The sequence below is a fragment of the Doryrhamphus excisus genome, chromosome 8, assembly GCF_030265055.1.
Source record: "Doryrhamphus excisus isolate RoL2022-K1 chromosome 8, RoL_Dexc_1.0, whole genome shotgun sequence".
Classification (NCBI taxonomy): domain Eukaryota; kingdom Metazoa; phylum Chordata; class Actinopteri; order Syngnathiformes; family Syngnathidae; genus Doryrhamphus; species Doryrhamphus excisus.
In genome coordinates this window covers 17,096,604-17,117,344 of record NC_080473.1, presented here as the reverse complement: position 1 = coordinate 17,117,344, position 20,741 = coordinate 17,096,604, and the positions used below count along the sequence as shown (strand labels likewise).

Below are 20,741 nucleotides of genomic sequence, written 5' to 3'. Positions count from 1 at the left end.
ATGAGAGCCGTCCTCAACAACTGAAAGACCTAACTGAATGAATTACACAAGTCACAATTATTTAGATAAGACATTTTACAGGCATTGTGCTCCACAGATTTTTTAAAATCTTTTTGACAGTTTTTACAACGTCCAAGTGCATTAAGTCATAAAAGTGTGGTTCAATATCACTCCATTATGTCAGAGGACAGATCTTGCTTCTTTCCGAGAAACAGCGCTTGGGTTACAAGAGTAACCATAGCAACAATGAAGAAGGAAGGTGGAAGAGCATGAGGGCGCCTCACACTGCCCGACATACTGTGACTCTAAACAGCCCTAAAGCAACTCATCTAAATTCCAAAGTGGCCAAGGGACAACTACAACACAATTGGAAACAGTTGCAACTGCAGGGTGATTTTGCTCATGATTTTGACACCATTTCTATGGTAATAGAAGGACAAAGTCTTGTGTCCAAAAATAATACCTTACCTCCATAATATCGGCTGTGTTTGATAGAATTGCTATTTCATGTATGCTTATGTTGTGTTGGATCGCCCCTCTCCTATAAGAAACCTCCTATTTGAGCTGCTGCATCCAAAGCTCTTGGCGCTTTGGAAAAAGGGGGCCCCGGTTTAGAACTTGCTCTTTGGATAACGCCTCACATTTAAAATTATTTCCTGTTTATTGCATTGACACTTGTTCAGAAATTGTCATATTGACCCAGATATTTGTTTTTGGAAAATATTCACACTGAGCTACATTTGCAACTTCAAATGATTTGTATTTGTTCCGTGAATTTGTATCAATTTATTAGTAGGATTGGGCATCGAGTCTCAAGGACAGATGGGAACCGGGACTAAAATTTAAGCTGTGAATGTTTTGAGAGGTTAGCCTATATTGACCTCCATTGGATGGGTTTTATCATCTTTAATGTGCAAAATGTAACAAAGTGGCCCCCGCATACTTGCATTTTTTGGACCAGAGAAGTGTACCAAAATTTCAGCAAAAGACATGTTTGCATGTGTAAACCTCCACACACCGAATATTTCAACTTTTTGCATCTTTTTCAACTTGGACTATCCACATTTGTAAGCCTTTCATTTTTGGGTATATTATAGCAAATTAGCATCCGAGCTAGGCAAATCTGCGAATGAGCAAGAAAGTAGAAATTCATCTACTCCCAACAGTTGACCATTAGTTTTACACAGTTTAACACAGCATCACATCTGTTTTTTTCTGCAAAAAAATGCAAATTACATGACTGAATAATTTGTAATCACAATGGGTTCAGAGTTATGATCCTTCCTGTTGTATAATGATAGCATGTTTGTCTGTTTTTCAGGCGACTCAACACGTTAAATAAATGTGCCTCTTTGAAACTCGATGTGAACATCCCAAAGAAGAAAGTGAGTGTGTCCATGGCATTATAATTGTACATAAAACAAAAACAAATGTGGCAAAATGCTCATGCCTGGAATTAGATATTATTTTACTGACTTACTATGTTTGACCGTGTGCTTCCTAGTTTTAATCTACCCACACTTTCAAATGTGTTCAGTTCTAATTGTGGCAAATTATTCTTGAAGGAATATTTTGAGCATGTTGTGTTACATCACCTTTTCCTGATTGTGTCATGTCATTAAGACAGACCGAACACTTCCTCTAGCTGGTCCCTGCAGACCACACTCATTGTCCTCTCTGGTAATAGTGATACACTGTATGCGGTTCTAGACATGACAACCTAACCTATTTACCTCGTAAATAGGTTTCTGACTAATAATGCCAAGGAGAAATGAGCTGTTAATGGTTTCTGCAAAGTATGAAAAGCAGTGCATCTTCATAAATATATTATCTCAGTTCTTGCGTTTTTTTAACATATTAATTGTATGTTGCTTCCATAAGAGCGAAGACTCCGATGAGGAAGATCTTTTTGCCATCAGTGACAAATGGACCTTTGAATGGAGCAGCCGGCGCTGGTCCAGGCTGCAAGACATTGACTGCCTCCTGGGACACCAAGGACAGGATCTGTCAGCTGGGGATAGTGTGCCTCTTAGAACCACAACCAGTAGTGAAAGTGTGCTAACAGACCTCAGCGAGCCAGAAGTATCCTCTGTACATAGCGAGAGCAGTGGGGGCAGTGGGCCTCGAGGACTCAGCACCGAGGATTCTGACTGCTCCAACCGCACCTGCTCAGATTCTGTAGCCATGCCAGACTCTACTTTGCTGACAATGTCTCCCATCAACAAAGACATTGGTCATTACGGCTCCCTGCCTAATAAGCATGGCAAGACAAGTCGCACCCGTGCCAAAGACTTCCTAAAACGCATGGAGACATTACGCTCGAGGGGATCGCTTACAAGGGGTCGTAAGACATTGGTCATCAGTTCTCCGGTGCTGCAGCAGGAAGCCCACGCTCTAAAGAGTCTGCCGTGTGTGGAGATTATAAACAGAGACAGTGGAGCTCCAGAACCACCATCCCACAAGGTTCCGTCCCAGTCTAGCAGTGAAGGTAGCAGCCATTCTAGTGGAAGCACTGGCAGCACACCCAGCCTTAAAGAGCGTAAGCCATACCGATCTGACCAGAAGCGTAGCGGCATGTATCTAGAAGATGTAGATATCTTCTCAGGCAACCAAATGAACAAAGTTGCAGAACAAAATCGCAAAAATGAATTTTGCTCCTACGAGGACCTGGTGGTTCATATTCCTAATGACCACAAACCAGGAACCTTCCCCAAAGCACTGTCCATAGAAAGCCTATCACCGACCAACGGGGCCTCGATAAACTGGCACACAGGCAGCATGCACCTGGACTCTGGCCTGATAACATGCAGGCAGGAAGCCAGGCCTGTCACACAGTGCTGTTCTAGAGGAAGCCGCATCAGTGTGTATGATAATGTTCCTGGCTCCCATTTGTATGCCAGCACAGGAGATCTAATAGACCTGGAGAAAGAAGACCTGTTTCCTCACTTGGATGACATCTTGATGCATGTCAATGGTCTGCAGCAGATAGTGGACCACTGGTCTAAAAATGTACTGCCAGGAGGGGAAGGGCTGTCAAAGGTGGATGGAGAAGGTACCGTTGGTCTTCAGTCTTTAAGTCAGATCACGTTGGACTTCGAGGGGGATTCTGTGACGGAAAGTCAGACTACACCGAGCGCTGGGGACGGCGTATCTCTTTCAGACATTGAAACAACAAGGCTCAGGGAAAGGAGAGACTCAGGAGTAGGGGCTTCGCTTACCAGACCCAACAGGTAAGACATACACCAAATTGACTGTCGTCCTTATCATTAGCAGTTCTTTCGAGAAAAGTCAGAAATAGTTGCTATTATTCAAATTCATGACCCCTGCTCTGTCTTATATATCGCTAGGTTACGATGGCCCAGCTTTCAGATATCCAATCGTCTAAGCCACTCGGTGGCATCGCTGCAGATAACCAACCAGTCGGCAGGCCAGCTGAGTTTGTTACAGAAGTTCTCTCTGCTCCGTCTTACGGCCATCATGGAAAAGTACTCCTTGTCAAACAAGCATGGCTGGACCTGGTCAGCATCTTTTAAACATTGTACAGTGGTGGGAATAGTTGTTTGATCACTATTTTCCTGATCAGACCCTGGTTGTTGTCATAGGTTTATTTTAATGGAATAGCAACAAAAAATCCAGAAAAAATGTCAATTTCTCTTCGATCCCCAAGCGAGAGATGAATCATTGGCAAGCACAGAGGTCAGACCGTTCTTACTGTTGGTCAGAAGGGTAGAGCTCATCTCGGGGGGGGGTTGTGGTTCACTCCTTTTTATAGATGTTCTCCAAATCTGTCGCTTGGCAAGTCAAAGTTTCAACTCCGTCCATTACTGGGCTAAGGTATGGAGACTGGCTAGCCCCCAGTCCAGGATGCTAATGTGCTTCTTCTTGATCCACACCTTTGTTGCCTTGGCCATATGTTTTTGTAAACGGGCTAAACAAAATCAGCATAAGATCAAAAAATTATTTCCCCCACTGGATATTATTTGTGTTTATTTGTGTAATGGTATTGTCAAATGTGCTCTACTAGGGCAGTACCAAAGTTCATGAAGAGAATGAAGGTACCAGACTACAAGGATAAGAATGTGTTTGGAGTCCCCCTCATAGTGCATGTGCAACGTTCTGGACAACCACTGCCCTTCGGCCTGCAGCAGGCCCTGCGGTACCTGAGGAGCCAGTGTCTTGACCAGGTCAGCCAGAGTGCACACACTCGGGTTGCATGAGTTTCACAAGTGACGTAACACGTGATTGGGTTTATCTGACACACATAATGGGGGTGTATGGTTTCTCTTCACAATGACGCAGGTTGTTGTAAGGATACAAAAGATGACAATGCGAACAATATAAGTGCGACACCTCACTGTCACGTAATGCCTGTGGACAACATGTTTGTTTTGCTTCTAGGTGGGCCTGTTTCGTAAATCAGGTGTGAAGTCTAGGATTCAAGCTCTGCGGCAGTTGAACGAGAGCTCCCCAGACAATGTGAACTATGACGATCAGTCCGCTTATGACGTGGCAGACATGGTAAAGCAGTTCTTCAGGGATTTACCTGAGCCGCTGCTCACGAGCAAGCTAGGGGAGACTTTCCTCCATATCTACCAATGTGAGGACATTACTCTCAGCCTTTCCACCCATTTAGTCCATTAATGCCTATTAAAAACAAAAACAAACACTCTCTCTTGCATGCAGATGTACCGAAGGACCAAAGGTTGCAGGCTGTCCAGGCAGCCATCATGCTCATGTCAGATGAAAACCGAGAGGTGCTGCAGACGCTGCTTTGCTTTCTGAGCGACGTGACATCCTCTGTGGAGGAAAACCAGATGACGCCCATGAACATTGCAGTGTGTCTGGCTCCCTCCCTTTTCCATCTCAACATACTCAAGAAAGACAATCTTTCACCGAGGTAAATCTTCACCAGGAGCCTTGGGTGTCATTGTTCTGCTTCAGAACATCTGAACAAAATATGCATGCATCCTATTAACTCCTGATTCACTATCCTCACCCGTGACTCCATAACAAGATGTTTAAAAAAAGGTTAAAAGAATTTACGCAACCCTGAGGGGTGCATGGGATTACTTTTCTGGTTAGTTTTTTAAAGGATGGGGCCTTCTTTTTAAAGCTCAGTGTTTTATGAGATCATGCTGTGTACAAACAAAGCAAAGCTCTCTAATTTAGCCTGATGAAATTGTTGTCTAAAGGATCAAAGAGGCTTCCTGTAGAGCGGAGGGAGGATTTATATACTGCACTGCATCGAGATGTTGACCTTGGTGCTCTGAATTAATAGCTTTTTGGTCCCTTGTGACCCTCAGGGCGATGCAAAAGAAATACGCCAGTGGCAGACCAGACCAGAAGGACCTGAATGAGAACTTAGCAGCAACACAGGGTCTTGCTCATATGATCATGGAGTGCAATCGTCTTTTTGAGGTACAAGAAGCGACATTTTCAAGTTTGGATACAAAATCAAGATGTTTCCGAGTCTGACCGCCTGCTCTACTCACTCATCAGATCCCTCACGAAATGGTGACTCAGTCTCGCAATTCATATGTGGAAGCAGACCTGCATGCGCTGACTTTTGACGAGCTCTTCAAGCAGCTTGAGGACGACAGTGGAACGTACGACAACCACATGGAGGGCAGGCTTCAGAATCTGCTGAAAGAGGCTCGCGAAAAGTCCAAGTCCTGGGTGTCCTGCAGCAGCTCTGCTAATACAGAGCTATACTATAAAAAGGTTGGTGGTTTAGTCGGAATCAGTGGGATCAGTGGGACCTCCAGTGTAAATGATTCATCATAACAATATTGTAAGAAACACAACTTGGTGTCATGTCCAGGTGGGAGACGGGAACCCGCTGAGACGCTGGAGAGTATCCGTGGAGGTGGAAGCGCCGCCGTCCGTTGTGTTGAACCGTGTGCTGCGTGAGCGCCACCTCTGGGATGTTGACTTGCTGCAGTGGAAAGTGTGCGAGACACTTGACAAGCAGACGGAGGTTTTTCAGTACGTCCTCAATCGAATGCCACCTCACCCCAGCAGGGACTTTGTGGTTCTCAGGTACGACGACAACGCAAAGAACGTGGACATTTTAATTGGTTGCTTAGCCAGACAGATGACATTCAGGAGAATATTATCATTTATTATAACATCTGAATTTTAAGAAAAAAATATATACAATTGAAATATTAATGACCAATAAAGTATTTAGACCCGAGTTCGATTCCACCCTCAGGCATCTCTGTGTGAAGTTTGCATGTTCTCCGGGTACTCCGGTTTCCTCCCACATTCCAAAAACATGCTAGGTTAATTGGCGACTCCAAATTGTCCATAGGTATGAATGTGAGTGTGAATGGTTGTTTGTCTATATGTGCCCTGTGATTGGCTGGCCACTAGTGCAGGGTGTACCCCGCCTCTCGCCCCAAGACAGCTGGGATAGGCTCCAGCACGCCCGCGACCCTTGTGAGGATAAGCGGTATATAAAAAATAGAATGAATGAATACGCTAGTAAGTATTTTTTTAACAGGCAGAATATTATGAAAAACAAACAAAACGAAAAATACAGTTGAAATTTTGGGGACATGCTTTTTCAGTACGACACACTGCTTCTTCTGTAAATATGAAATAATGGGTTGAAATAATGAAAAAATGGAAATGTGGCCCCAGCATGCTTTGATTTATTGGCATGTGGCCCTCAGGGAAAAAGTTAAGAATATGTGCTGTATGTATAGTTGAACGAATGTTTTTGTACACGGTCTCAGTTATCATATAGTATTGCGCGCAACAAACTAGTTTGTTTGCCCTTCATTTCTCATTTTTAATACGTCATTGTTAAATACTAATATCAAACACTAATTATTCTCTGTAAAATGTATTTTTGTAAATATTTTTGCGTTAATTGGATTTACATTCTGACCTATTGCAAAAAAACAGAGGTACCACTGTATAATATTGTTGTAGATTGTAGATGCAAAACAAAGTAATACCTTCTTTCCCAAGGTCATGGAGGACAGATCTGCCCAAAGGTGCGTGCTCCCTGGTTTCTGTCTCAATGGAGCACGAGGATTGTCCTCCCGTTGGAGCGGTACGAGCTATTGTCCTGGAGTCCAATTACCTGCTTGAGCCTTGCGGCTCAGGAAAGTCCAGACTAACTCACATTTGCAGAGTGGATTTGAAGTAAGTGCTGAAAGTGAAAAAAAAACAATACAACAATAGCAAGCCTAAGAACATTTTTTTCATCTCCCAAGATTATTCGGAAAAGCACAGCTCAAGTATAATTTCTGGGAGTACGTGCATGTAAGGTGTATATTGGATTGGGCCTAACATGCTGCTTCTATTTCAGAGGAAGGACTCCTGAATGGTACAACAAAGCCTTCGGCCATCTTTGTGCTGCGGAAGCCGCTCGCATCCGCAACTCTTTTCAGCCGCTCATAACAGATGGTCCGGAGACCAAAATATGAAACGCCGAGCCTTTCTGGTCACATTGAAGACAAAGATAGGACCTCAAAACTAAGGCACAGTTTAATGAGTCATATTTTTTTAATATAATGTTAGCTCCTCTGCATTTGCACAATAACAAATGAGGACATCTTATAGGTGTTCAGTATATTTACTCCTTGGGAAATTAATCATCCTGCCAATGTTGATTTGCAACTTTTTTTTACTTTGATATCAGAAAAACCTCCATCGTATAAACTCCTATGTATATAATAATACCTTACTCTTATGATATACAATGTCTAGGACATTCAAGCTCTTATATGCTTCTGGGAAGCATGTACATATTAATGATTTCAGATTAAAGGCTATAATAATAATTATTATTATGAGGTACATGCAAGTGTCCTGTGTATGTGTACATACTGTATATGTGTGAATATACTGTATATGCAAACAACGTGTATATTGGATATTTCTGAAGGGATTGATTGTACAGCTCTTTTCCTATATATTGATTCACCTTCACGTCAGTCCGCCTGTAATGCAACATGTAAACTGGTTTTACTTCAGTATTGCTTTTGGAATTTATGTCATTTTTGGTGTTCAACTTTGACCTCCTGCGGTTGTGAATGACTTAAGGTTTGACTTGATCATGCCTGCTTTTAGGGTACTTGACCGTGCCGGTGATGACAAAAGACATGTTTGTTTGTTTTTAAATAAAGCTGTCCGAATTATAACACAAGTATTTTTCACTGAATCATGTGTATACTCAACAAGATTTGAGTTAAATACTGGCAAGTCCTATTTACTGCATAGAATACTATAATTATGCATGTATTTAAATGGTTCTGTTAATAATACATAGTATACAGTATGTAAGTCACATATGTATGTGTTTTGTATCACTGTACTGTATATTTATCAGCAAAGTGGTCATTTCCAACCTTGTGACAGGCACTTGTCTGATTGGGAAGAGAGGGACCTCTACTGGTCACATGGATTAAACACTTGCTAATTTGTCTTAATTTGTTCAGAATGCTGATAGACTATAACATTATCTGCCACGAAACCCATTCTCATATCATGGCCAAAATAATAAATAGATATAGCATATGAGCATTTAGGAAATGGTGATTAATTTGCTAAAACCCCACGGATAAATGAAACTACTAAACTAAAGAAACACGGTGATACACATCTTAAATATGCCAATATAAAAGATGACCTTAAGGTCAAATACCATGACATGGGAGCACTGATGCTTTGCCTAATCAAGGTAGTTGGTTATCTGCCTTATTGAAAATATGAAGCTGGACTAGTCGATACCCCGGGTATTACTGCATAAAAACCAAACCTACAATATTTCTGAATCCGCTCCTAAGCTGTGTTGACACGGATCATCTTAATGAGGTCATGAAATGCAAGCCTGGCTTGCAGTCAGTCACAGCGATCGACAGAAATATTATCAAGCTGTCAGAGTCCATTGTACACGACCACGACTGGGCTTTGCAGCGCAAATACTTCTTGGAAAATAAACTTGACTGCTCAGAAGATCAATGAAATATAGGCTGAATTTTAAATTTAAAAAGATTAATTGATTTGATAATTTCAGGTATAATACTATGGTCAAACGATGAATAAGTTAAAGAGGTTTATGCATAACGGACAAGTAGGAATTTGTAGCGATAAAAAAGGCTTATCAGCATATGAGTGTGTTTTTCCCTGTGGGCGATCATACTTGTAATAGCATTGAAGCAAAATGGAACAAATTATAGTTTTAATGTTTCTAACCTTGAATTCATTAGCCAGTACCTCCATTCCACCCCTGAATTTAATTAACCTTAACTGCCATTTAATATCTTGACCAAAAAAAAAAAAAAAAAGCCAACTCAGGCCTCATTTCAGGCTTTGGTTATCAAGGTATCATTTGTCTGAAATAAAAGCGTGTCTAATTAGCTTGGCGCTTCCAGGGGCTTTGGAATATAAGGGGTCCAACACAGATATATAACATTTGTTCATGTGGAAAAAAAGTTTTCAGATTCTAATTGAATTTTATGGCTAGTCCTAGCACGATGGACGAGTGGTTAGCAGTCTGTCTGTATAATGTTTGTATATTTTGATGTCAAATGCTGACAATTAGCTGTCTGATAGTGAAACAAAACAAACCTTTACTTCTCATTTTCATTATTTGACAGCTGTTTTCATTGAGTGGTTAAATAGGTAAGCCGGAAGTGCTTCAGGGACCCAAACCGGAAGTCATGTGACGCCACATCCAACGTGCTCATTAGCGTCTGCTTGGTGTCCAAGATGTCCTACGTGCCACAACAGGTGTGCCAAGGATGAAAATGACCGTTTCTTAGATCAAAAGTAGCATAATCAAGCTATATTTTTGAAGTTTTTTTTAACGCAGGTAACTTAGTCTTCACTGTACTTTCATGCTAATAAAACAAAATAGTGACATTTTAGGTGGTTAATTCATAAGTGAATGTTTGAAGTACCGACACGTCAAAGTCGCAGCCGACAGGGGGCGCTGAAAGCATCACCTACCTATTGAGTGACATCCAGCCGAGTGTAGTGGCGCACGATGTGGGTTAGTTCACTGCCTGGCACCGGCAGCACGCTTCGGAACCACCAGGACTCCCTAACGGGTTGGCGAGCGTGATTTGACAAACCCGGGTTGTGGTCGTTTCGCCGGGGCGTTCTCTCATTTCCTCTCCTCTCTTCTTCTCTCGGTACTCTCTGGAGCTCCTCCACTACACCGGGAGATTGTCTGACAACCAGCCCCGGACAGTCGCTCAGCTCAGGTGGACGCCACAAGCGAAGCCGGGCACCGGAGGTGAGGTGACCATGCCGGGCTCGGTGCCCATCACATGCCGACCACCTCCACTAGGTCACGAGCAGCAAACGGCCCCAGGCGCCGCTCCAACCCGGGAGACGGCAGCGATGTCCGGCGCAGGTTCACTAGTGCTCCCGGCTGGCATCATCGACCCTTCTGTGCCAATTCGTGACATCAAAACCAAATTTCTCGTTCTTACTGGACTAATTCAAGCTGGAGAGGTTAGCAACCGGGATATAGTTGAAACTGTCCTCAATCTGGTAAGTCAACTCATTTTTCTGCTTTTTTACATGAATTGTTTGTGTTGAGTTATTGCAAAACGCACTCATTTTTTTTTATTAAATGTGCCATAAACGAGAGCACGCTTTTAAAAATCACATCCACGGCATATGACACAAATATACTTTTAAACTTTAACACAACTTTGGTTTTGCTGGAAAATTAACTATTTTGCCACCCTTAACCTTTTTGTGGCAAAAAATGTTCACGCACAGAGGAACCGCTATTAAGGCTGCTGTGTGTGACCAGCTCAAAATGACATTCTTTTTTAAAGCCAAGAACTATAAGAACACCACCAGCATGTTGCCACAGTGTTTTTTGTTTTTACAAATTGAACAAAAAAGTATATATTTGTCACAATTATTAGTTAAACTGCATACAAATGTGTGTAAATTGTAGTTTCACGGCTGCATGGTATTTAAGTACATAGCACGTATAAGCACCAAAGCAGTCCATAGAGGTGATCATCAATTTGCACTCCTTGTGTTGTTACAACACACTATACATTCAATGATAGTTCACGTTGGTAGCTAAACTTTGTCAAATCACTATCATTATTTGACCACAAACTAATGTGTTTGCTTGTGTTGCATAGGGCCTAGCTTAAAGTGGATCTGTTATAAGAATTTTCAGGAGTTCGTATTGAGTTCTGGACTATAGAGCAGCTAAACACGATAACCCCACAGAAAGCCTTCTAGATCTTCGAGACGCTGCGCCTCTTCCAGCAGTGTTTCTCAGGTTTCTGGCCTCCCGTCCGAAGGACTGCTGCGTTTACTGACTGCAGGCCATCTGCAGGTCATATAAGGAAGTCCTGGTTGCAGTGTCGTCAGTAGAACAGCAAAAAACACACACAGCCACCCGAAACTGCTTTCTGGGCTTCCAAATGCGTTAAACCTCATTATCTGACATGTTGGCATTGTTTAAAACGAGAATACAACATTGTAAGAGCATTTATAATAGGTCCCTGTTAAGTGTAAACGTGTGTGTGGGGGGGGGTATAACGCGGTTAGCACCCTCTATGCGTGACATACAGCAGCCTTTAGCTTCATCAAACTAATATTTTTTCCAGCTTTTTCCTCACACTGAATCTCTTAATCTAGTTCAGATTTCCTCAAAATGACCAAACATTCAATCATTTAAGTTCTGGTTTGGTTATTTGAAATATTTCAAAACCCCCAGACATTTAATTAACCTCCATAAAATTAATGAATGTGTGTTATGTCAAATATTGGCAACAAAACAGGAACTGGGTGCGTTGTATGAGCTCTGGGCCAAAGAGGGATTAACAAACTGTGTTATCATCTAACGTGATCTCTTGGGAGTGTGTAAGTGTAATCTCAGTTTTCTGCAACCTTTAAATTTGTTGACATGCTTTTGTATACAACTGCGTAAAAATGGTGCCAAGTCGACTGAATGATAATTAGAAGCAGCGCCGCATGGAGATGTGTCATCACAGAGCGTCTTCAAACTGAAACAGACTTGCTTAGAAGAGTCATCACTGGTGATGAGATGTGGATATTTGAGTATGACCCGGAAACCAAGCGCTTCTCTGTGGAAGAGTCCGACGTCACCCAGACTACAGAAAGCAAGTCAATGTCATGGTGATCACATTTTCTGATGTGAGAGGCATCGTCCGCTATTCTTGCCACACGGAGAGACGATCAATCAGCATGTCTACAGAGACGTCCTGTGTCGCTCGGTGTGCGAGACGAGGATTGTGGCTGGGCAACTAGTGGCTGCTTCACCACTACAATGCACCTGCTTACAATGCCCTGAGCATCCGGCAGTGCTTGACTGAGAAGACAGGTTGGAAAAGTGCATTAGGCTACAGGGGGATTACTTTGAAGATGAAAACATGTAAACTGTTGTTTGGACTTAAAGTAAATTGTTTGTGACACCAGTCCCGTTACTTTTCAGACAATCATACAGTCCCTCTGTGAAACTTCATGGCCTAAGATGCCCCATGGACTTCCATTTAAAACAAATTCCACTGCCACTATACACCTGTGCTGCTTCTTCTTCGTTCTCTTTTGCCTTTTCCCTTCAGGGGTCGCCACAGTAAATCAATATCCTCCATCTGTCTCTTTCACACCAACTACCCTCATCCCTTCACAACATCCATAAACCTCTTTTTTTGGTCTTCCGCTACGCCTCCCGCCTGGCAGCTCTAAACGCAGCATCCTTCTACCGATATATGTATTCACTGTCTCTCCTCTGGATATTTCCGAACCATCTCAGTCTGGCCTCTAACATGTAATGTCCCTCTGATGTACTCGTTCCTGATCCTATCCATCCTGGTCACTCCCAATGAGAAACTCTCCAAGGCCTCTAACGTGTAATGACAGTATGCATCTGTGCATTCTGCAATATCAGTGTTTTATTTTGAAGTAAAGTTGTGATATCTGACATTTGTACTACATTCCACCAGAGTCAGCCTTTGGCAAAAAAAAGTAGATACAGTAAATTAGGAATATGAGGCTTTTAAATACCAACTGTGACTCTGAAATGAGTCCGCAGAATTGCAACTTTGTTTTAATAGCTTTCTCCAGCAACACTCTTTCACAGTAGTGGATGATTATGTTGCCTTTGCATTTAATTGTGTTGCAAAATTATTTGCTGCTTCTATGAGATTGAAAGACTGAGTGATGTGGAACAAGCTAAACAAAACAAACAAACTGTAATGGTTTTTTTTTTGGATTGACATAACCTTTTAATGGTAGCACTCATTTGCTGTGGTATTGTACAGACCTAACGTTGTGCTCCCTTGCAAATTGAAGCCTTAGTGCAATCGATTCGTAATGGTTTTTGTAAGACTTCACCAATGCCTTTTGGAAATGTTTTATTTCACTATTAATCCACAGCGCTCCTTTTTAAGGTTGATTGTTTTCAGCAGTATCCTTCCACTTTTAATAATGTGTTAGCTAGTTATTTTGCTTGATTATTTGGAAATCTCTGAGACAGAGTATGGATGTTTCAAGATAATCTTCTCAGTGCAGCAATTAGGCTTAAATAACTTGTTGCCAGGAGTGATTTTCCAATAGAGGCAATTCAAATCATGTTTTTTTATGTCTGCTTTGAGCACAAAGCACTATCCTCTTTGCACTCCTCAGATGTGGTGTACTTTACATGAAATTGCACAGGCAATAACTCCCTTCTTTGCTAGTGTTATTTTGCTCATCATGGATGGTCAAGAATCTGTCAGGCTCTCATTTGGTGTTTGAATTTTTCAATCTGCTTGCTTTTGCTCCACTGTGCACATTTGTACACCAAAGTTGTCACTTGCGTCTCATCTTTCTTTTGCATGGGTGCCTTCCAACGTAAGGTAATCATGTATAATTTATAAAGCGACATGGCTGCAAAAGTGTGTTCGATTAATAAGGGCTTGTTGCACCAAGGTAGCATGCCTGTAATTTGTATACTACCATTTATCTTACTGTATGTGCATACAAATCCACAACATGTACTGATATTATATTATTATTATTAACATATATATATATATATATATATATATAGCATAGTAGGACAAAATGAAACTGATGATCCTCTAAAATTGCATTTCCCATGCTAAGTTCAGGTTATTTCTGAAGTTGAAAGAAGGTCTGAACATCCTAAAAACCGTATCTCATGGGTTCCAATTTGATGAATGTTGTCTGCCCTACACCGACAAAAGATCCAATTTTTCATGTTTTTTTGTGGAAATGTGTTCTGATGCTGTGGCTTTGAAAGCAAACATTGTCATTTATATTCCAATCTTCTGTGAACAGATAATACATTGGGGGGGTTACAGGCTGGCAAATCCAGTTATGACTCAATGATGGATTGGCTATTTTTTTTTCCAACATCATGTCAATTCAAGGACATATAATTACTTATAATAATATCAGCCATGTTGTGCTTTGTTGCTTGATTTATTGTTGAAAAAAATGTTGGCAAATCTCCAAATACTGTAAGCGGTAAACATACAGTAATTGGCTCATGTTACCTTTTTTGTAAAAATGTATTTGAGCATCACAAACTGAATGCAATTTTGCACCATTCGTGCTAATTAAAGTGGGCTAGCATGAATCATTCTCGTAAGGGCAGCCTGTGGTGACAGCTCTAATTAAGGTGTATAATCTGACTCCTACACACATACACTAGTGGTGATTAATGTCATCTGACTCTATGTTGATCTACAGTGGTGTTGCTTTGCAGTGTGCTCATGGAGGTTTGTGGAGCCACCAAGCTGAGGCCAGTTTTCTTCAATGATGCAGTACCTTTTTTTTAGTGGTTAGTGCATCAATTCTTCTGACTCCTCTAAAGTTTATCCAATTTTCATTTATACAGGATTGCCCATTGGCAATCTATACTATCCAAAAACTCTTATCAAGGACTGTTGTAGATACTGATCACGAAGAACATTAACATATTGTAATTCATCATGCTGGCCAACATTACATTCAGTTCTGTGTCTTCTAACTCCATGCTAAAGCAAGAATCCCAGTGAGTAACAAAGTTTGCCACTAGAGGTGCATTGTCATCGGGGGTCAGAGGTCCAATTGGAACAGGTTTGCTGTCACCTCCCCGCATACTGTCAGAAATAGGATAACAGTAAAGGTTCATTTCTGTCTGTCAAGGTTCATTCGATGCCATTACACCACTCTATACAGCCCTATTGTTGGTCTGCTGGGTAACTGCTAGTGCATGTCAGGGAGCCAAAAAGATTCATGCATCTTCCCATGCAGTTAAGGTGGTGACAAAACCCCATTAGCCCCCCATTAATTGGTCCTTTATACACGCTTCTGTTATTGTTTTTGTTTAGAAGCGCTTCGAAAATGTTTGTGTACAATTGATAATGTCAATACGATCCCCATTCACACATAGAGAAACAAAATACAATTTACATAGAGGATGTTTATTTGAAGAACTCCTGTGATATTGAATGTTTGTGTGCCACCATTTCTTAAATAACTATACCCATTCAAACCTGTATCCGTCACAATTTTAGGATTCATTCACCTTCATAATACAACTATTCTCTTAAAATGCACTGGTATAAATTCAAGGGTATTCAATTTTTCTGAAATAGCACTCTTGGCTCATTGTGTGCCCCAAAATAACAAAACCATCAGCAATATGGAAATGCTACCTGGTGAAATCCCTGCGTGCTGCATGCAGTGATAAGACATTCTTTGTTTTTTTTGGAAAAGCAGAGCAAAGGCCAGGGGGGCGGGTCTATTTTCTCTGTGTCAGCAAGGTCTAATTCTTTTCTTGCTGCTCTCATCTTTTGACCTGCCAATGCTGTATTACCCTGGAGAGATATTCATGCTTTATTACTGTTGGAATGATGTCATCATCAAATTTGCATCATTGGCCATGACATATTAGTAAAAATGAGTTGAAACAAATATGTTTAGAGCTACATACAGTATGAACACTTGTTTTTTTTTGCAATACCAGTAACAAAACTGAGACACCTGTGAATGTTTTTAGATGGGGAGGGGCGGACAACAGCACCAGCAAATATACCTTATCTTTCTTTCAATCAAATACAGTAAAAAAAATTGGCATATATCAGACGAGATGGTGATTAATCATGATTAAGTAATTTCAAACTGTGATTAATCTAATGACAAATGTTAATCTTTTTCAGCTCTTCTCAGACCAGGTGCATATGAGGTGTGCCCAATATACAATACAATACTGTAAATACAACAAATAAAGGAATGTAATTATGTGAAACACCTTCGTCTTTTCTGAGAATTCTTTTGATGGACTGAAGCTAAGTTTCTCCAATTTCTGTCAACATATTTATTCTTCAAATATTGTGTCTTATATCTGGCTCAGCTGTTGACTCAGTAGAGCTTCTTTGATGGATGACCCCACATAAACGCCATTTATCGCACAGCTAGAGTTCCGGTCAAATTATTGTGTGTCTGAGGTTTTGTTGTGATAATGCTTGTTGCTCACCGAGACAACATTTGTTCATTTATCCTGGGTTCAGGTCAGCATCATTCATCTCCAGTGGCAGTGGGATTTAGACCAGTGCTTCATCCTTACTTGAGAAAATACTGAGCGAGGCCACTCTGTAAATATCAGCAGATGAAAGAACATTCAGTTTTTAAATGGTTTCCATCTACCGGTTGGGTAATCAGAGCCATGAGCCAACACCGGGCATAATCAAGATTCAGGAGTCTATGTTCCAATGGACAACACATGGATGCATTTTTTCATTTGTGCAGTGTACTATGCTTAAATGTGAAAAAAGAAAAGCCCTACCATTACGGCAGCCCCAGTTTATTCTCTATATGAACTTTAAATTATTATTTATTCAATTATATGTGCAATTTACTGTTTACGCTGTACATTGTTGTTCATATTTGATGTCATCTATTTATTCTCCACATTATTATTATTATTATTATTATTTATTATTATACGGGAGCCAGACAACGACATTTCACTGCTGTGTTATTGTGCAATGGCATTAAAGGAAGTCTATGTCTATATGGTGCCAGATCAGATATTTATGTTACAGATGAGCGTGCATGCTGTGTGTTTTGACTGAGCGATCACATTACAATTATTCTACGTAAGCACTGTTTGTAGGACAAGTGAAGATGAATGGAGACAGACAAGACGGTCAGGACACAAGCTTATTGCTGTTACTTGATCAATTCAAGTCCTGGCAACCTTTGTTAGTCAGTGTTATGTTTTGAGCAGATGATCAATAATAAAGGCAATACATGTGTGATTGATGCATGCAGGTCAACATCAGGTTCACTGTTGTTACCTAGGATCGGTTTAAAGCCAAGGACAAGCATATTGGACCACCGAGTGGTTGATGCGGTTGCTGGCAGTCAACCAAACTCTCAATTCAATTCTTCGTCCATCTCACTCTCCCTCACACCCCCGCCCCCTTCAAATAAGGGGAAAAGCCCTGCACGCACGTGTGCTCATTTGTATGGAGATGAGCTCCATCTGTGATCGGGCAAGTCGTATTGTTCAGTGCGGCAGGATGACATCGAGTCACTGTAGCGACATGTCAGTATTGCAGTGCCGATGCAGCAAATGCAGAGATCTGTATAGCAGAAATAAAACCTGTGGCCTGTCCCTGACAATTAATGTGCCGAGTTGGTCACTGAAGTGGAAATCATTGCTTAATAGTCAGCACTACAATAATGGGGAAAAAATGAATATCAATGCTCTATATTATAGGCGTTAATTACCAAAACTGTGAAGAGGATGGGTTGTTTAGTGGAAGCATATGCATATGCATATAGCATAATATATATGACAGTATTTTTTAACCTGTAATTTTGAAAACTGGTTGTGACCACATGGTCATTTTATTAACAAGTAAATTCCACAACAGCAACAGAACCAATGGTGTAACAGCGGTAAGGAGCAAACCACCACCACACCAACGGGCGAGTAGCACAACTAACTAACAATTATTTTCCCAGTGGATTTATTTGAAGCTAGTTGTTATTGAGTAATCGGTCAGGCCATGGACCTGGGCTAGCAAACGATAGAGGCAAGTGGAAGACAGCTGTTCAGACTGGGGTCGCAGAGTTTAAATTTGTTCGAGTAGAAGATCTGAATGAACGTTGTTGCTCCCGCAAGGAGCATATACCAGTAAAAGGTTTCTATCCATTGCCATAAAAGAGTCTGCCACGCTCGTATTGGACTAGTGAGGTAACTCGGAGCTCACGACTGCAAGGGCGATAGAACATCTATTTTATGCTTCAAACCTTCAAACCAATACGTAGGCGGTAGACATATGAATTAAACACAATTAGCGGATTGATTTGTCTGCAACATATCAGAAAAGGGGCAACCATGTCGATCACTGATGTCCACTGATGTGTGTGCTAAACACAAAATAACTGGTCTTTTTGAAGGATTACGAAGGAAATTTAAAAATGACATTTGAGAGTCTGAAGTCAGAGTTTATGTGTATCTTGTGGAGTTAATTAAAAAAGAAAACTCAAACAGCGACAGCTGTTCATGTTTTGACCTGGTGCCATTGAATTCTCTTCATCGTGCATGTTACAAAATTCCATTTAAGAACCTGGTAAAATTTTTCATTTTAAAATATGGTTATTTTAGGCATCATTTGACCATCAACACCATTTCAAAAGTACCGATTTGGCACCAGTATTCCAAAATATCTAAACAGTACCCAACCCTACTAATCAGAGACCCTGGCAGTTATTTTCTTATTTAGACCACACACCTGACGACTCCGGGACAGACTGTGGTTAATTGAATAGTGCCAATAGTGCCTCCATATAAATGGAGCATTTACGATAATACAAACACATCGCATTAAAATACTACATGTATGTGGAAATGAAATTTTTGACCATTTCTTCTTTCACATGTAGCAAGCACATAGTTGTTTTGTGAGTTCACTGTATTTATGTATTCTCTTTACTGTGGCTCTTTTTGAGAGATGACATGTAAGGATTGCCTGCTTGCGAAATATTGTCATTAAATCTACATCTTGCATTGGTGTGCTGTCACACGGTAGATACTGTGTGTTTAGGGGGGGAAAAGCAGCCTTTTATCAGTGAGTAGGCTGCATGCAATAAAGAGAACCTCACATCTCTGGTGTGGCAGAAGACATCTGAGGCCTGTATTACAGGAAGTGGCATATTTCTAATTCTCTATTGCACAAGACTCGCTGGGTGATTAATGAAGTGTGCTGTGAATGCAGGTTTCTGTATTACAGTGGACACGCGTTTGCTGTGTTCTGACTATGTTTTAATCCACACGTCATTTCCTTTTAAAGAGTTCAGGTCGGCCTGTCACCAGTAAGGCTTGTTAAACATTTTTTTCATATATAAAGCTGAGAAATAGGGAATAGAAATTCCCAATATGTTTATATGTGTTGTGCAGCTGTAAAGATTACATATCATACTGGAAGTGAAGCTTGAAGGGCTTTGCAAGAGCTGGATGACACTCTGATTAATACCATGGGATCAGCTTGATGAACAAATCCTTTTTTTTTTGGCTCATTATCCTCCGTTACACATTTGAACAAGATCTTCTAAGAATCAGCCATGTGGACATACTTACTTTGGGTGTTTTCCATCTAGTTCAATGTTCCAGTTCCCCTTTGAGATGAAGCAAATGTTATCATAACCACTTTAGAGACAATAGTCTCTGAAGAGCTGTCTTTGCTGCATGTCAGCTTCAGTATAAAAGTGTTGTTGTTGAGAGTGTAAGGGACAGCTGCGTTTGTTTACCTTCTTTGTTGATTAAGGCACTGCTTCTCGCACGGTGTAGCTGGTCTAGATTTAGCTGCTCCTCACTGCATTTAGCTCTGGGAATGAATCCAGTCACTTTGTTTGCATTTGGAGGCCAGATTTTCAGCAATGGCTAGATGCTAAATCTGTGTCTCTGGCTAATGCTATTAGTTGCACCGCTTTGAAAGGAACATCTGGCTGGAGAGCCTCGCTGTTGCTCCTGAGTCTCCAGTCGAGGAGGATTAGGGCTGCGGTGTTCCCTTGAAGATGATTCAGCATGGAATTAGATGGCCTATATGGAACACAGCTCTGGACAGCGTGGAAGTCTTCTCACCGTATGAATACACGGCGTTATGGGGAGATGAAAAGCCGTGGAGATTGCTGAAACCCAGCTTCTTGCCTCCGAGTCATTGTACATGCTTTTGAGTCCTGTTTGAGTTGAGAGACATCTTCCACTCCAGACCTGGCGTTTATTCACTCCTTTTTTTGTGGCGTTACCGTTCAGAACCCAGTAAAAACCTTAGTGACCTTATTTTCCACCAATGTTTTTGATATGCTGTGAGCTCATCTTGGGTAGTTTCTATTGGCAAAAAGCAGGTACTACAAGGTATTATTTCTAGTACCTTGTCAGCCATGGGCAGACTGGTTATCAGGAGTCCCGTGATGGGGGAGGAACAATTTAGCCACAGGGACCATATGCGCATGCTTTGCTGTCAGTCTGTGTAGGTGTACTAGTACATGAACCTTCGCATGAAGGAAGAAGATGGAGGTTGGAAGCCAAGGTTTCCAAGCCTGCTGGTTCGATCTGCATATGGGTGTTATAAAACACTGGTAATGTTTCATTGGTTGAACAGCTTTTGTCATCACTGCCAGTTGAATGGCTGAAAATGGCAAAAATATAACAATTTTGCACATTTCAAATAGTATGAGCAGTCAGAAAAACCTGCTGGATGCTGTTGTGTGTTGGATGT

At 41.2% G+C, this 20,741-nt stretch overlaps 2 protein-coding genes across 11 annotated transcripts in view; both read left to right on the top strand.

Moving 5' to 3' along the window:
* The window catches only part of stard13b (StAR-related lipid transfer (START) domain containing 13b), a 63,181-nt gene extending 54,767 nt beyond the window's left edge, over positions 1-8,414 (top strand). For 3 of the 7 annotated variants that reach the window (XM_058081021.1, XM_058081019.1, XM_058081020.1), the window contains exons 4-14: positions 1,322-1,385; positions 1,882-3,230; positions 3,348-3,518; positions 4,025-4,184; positions 4,399-4,597; positions 4,684-4,897; positions 5,304-5,418; positions 5,500-5,721; positions 5,822-6,039; positions 6,979-7,155; positions 7,322-8,410. In XM_058081021.1, coding sequence (XP_057937004.1) covers positions 1,322-1,385; positions 1,882-3,230; positions 3,348-3,518; positions 4,025-4,184; positions 4,399-4,597; positions 4,684-4,897; positions 5,304-5,418; positions 5,500-5,721; positions 5,822-6,039; positions 6,979-7,155; positions 7,322-7,439 — 3,007 coding nt within the window. In that variant the 3' untranslated portion in view covers positions 7,440-8,410. Of the gene's footprint in view, positions 1-1,321; positions 1,386-1,881; positions 3,231-3,347; positions 3,519-4,024; positions 4,185-4,398; positions 4,598-4,683; positions 4,898-5,303; positions 5,419-5,499; positions 5,722-5,821; positions 6,040-6,978; positions 7,156-7,321 lie in introns of all 7 variants that reach the window. The other 4 variants (XM_058081017.1, XM_058081016.1, XM_058081018.1 and 1 more) reach the window with 3 other exon arrangements.
* A 1,307-nt stretch (positions 8,415-9,721) lies between these two features.
* The window catches only part of LOC131134774 (neurobeachin-like), a 189,247-nt gene continuing 178,227 nt past the window's right edge, over positions 9,722-20,741 (top strand). For all 4 annotated transcript variants that reach the window (XM_058080375.1, XM_058080378.1, XM_058080376.1 and 1 more), the window contains exon 1: positions 9,722-10,515. In XM_058080375.1, the coding sequence (XP_057936358.1) occupies positions 10,267-10,515 (249 nt within the window). In that variant the 5' untranslated portion in view covers positions 9,722-10,266. The remainder of the gene's footprint in view (positions 10,516-20,741) is intronic.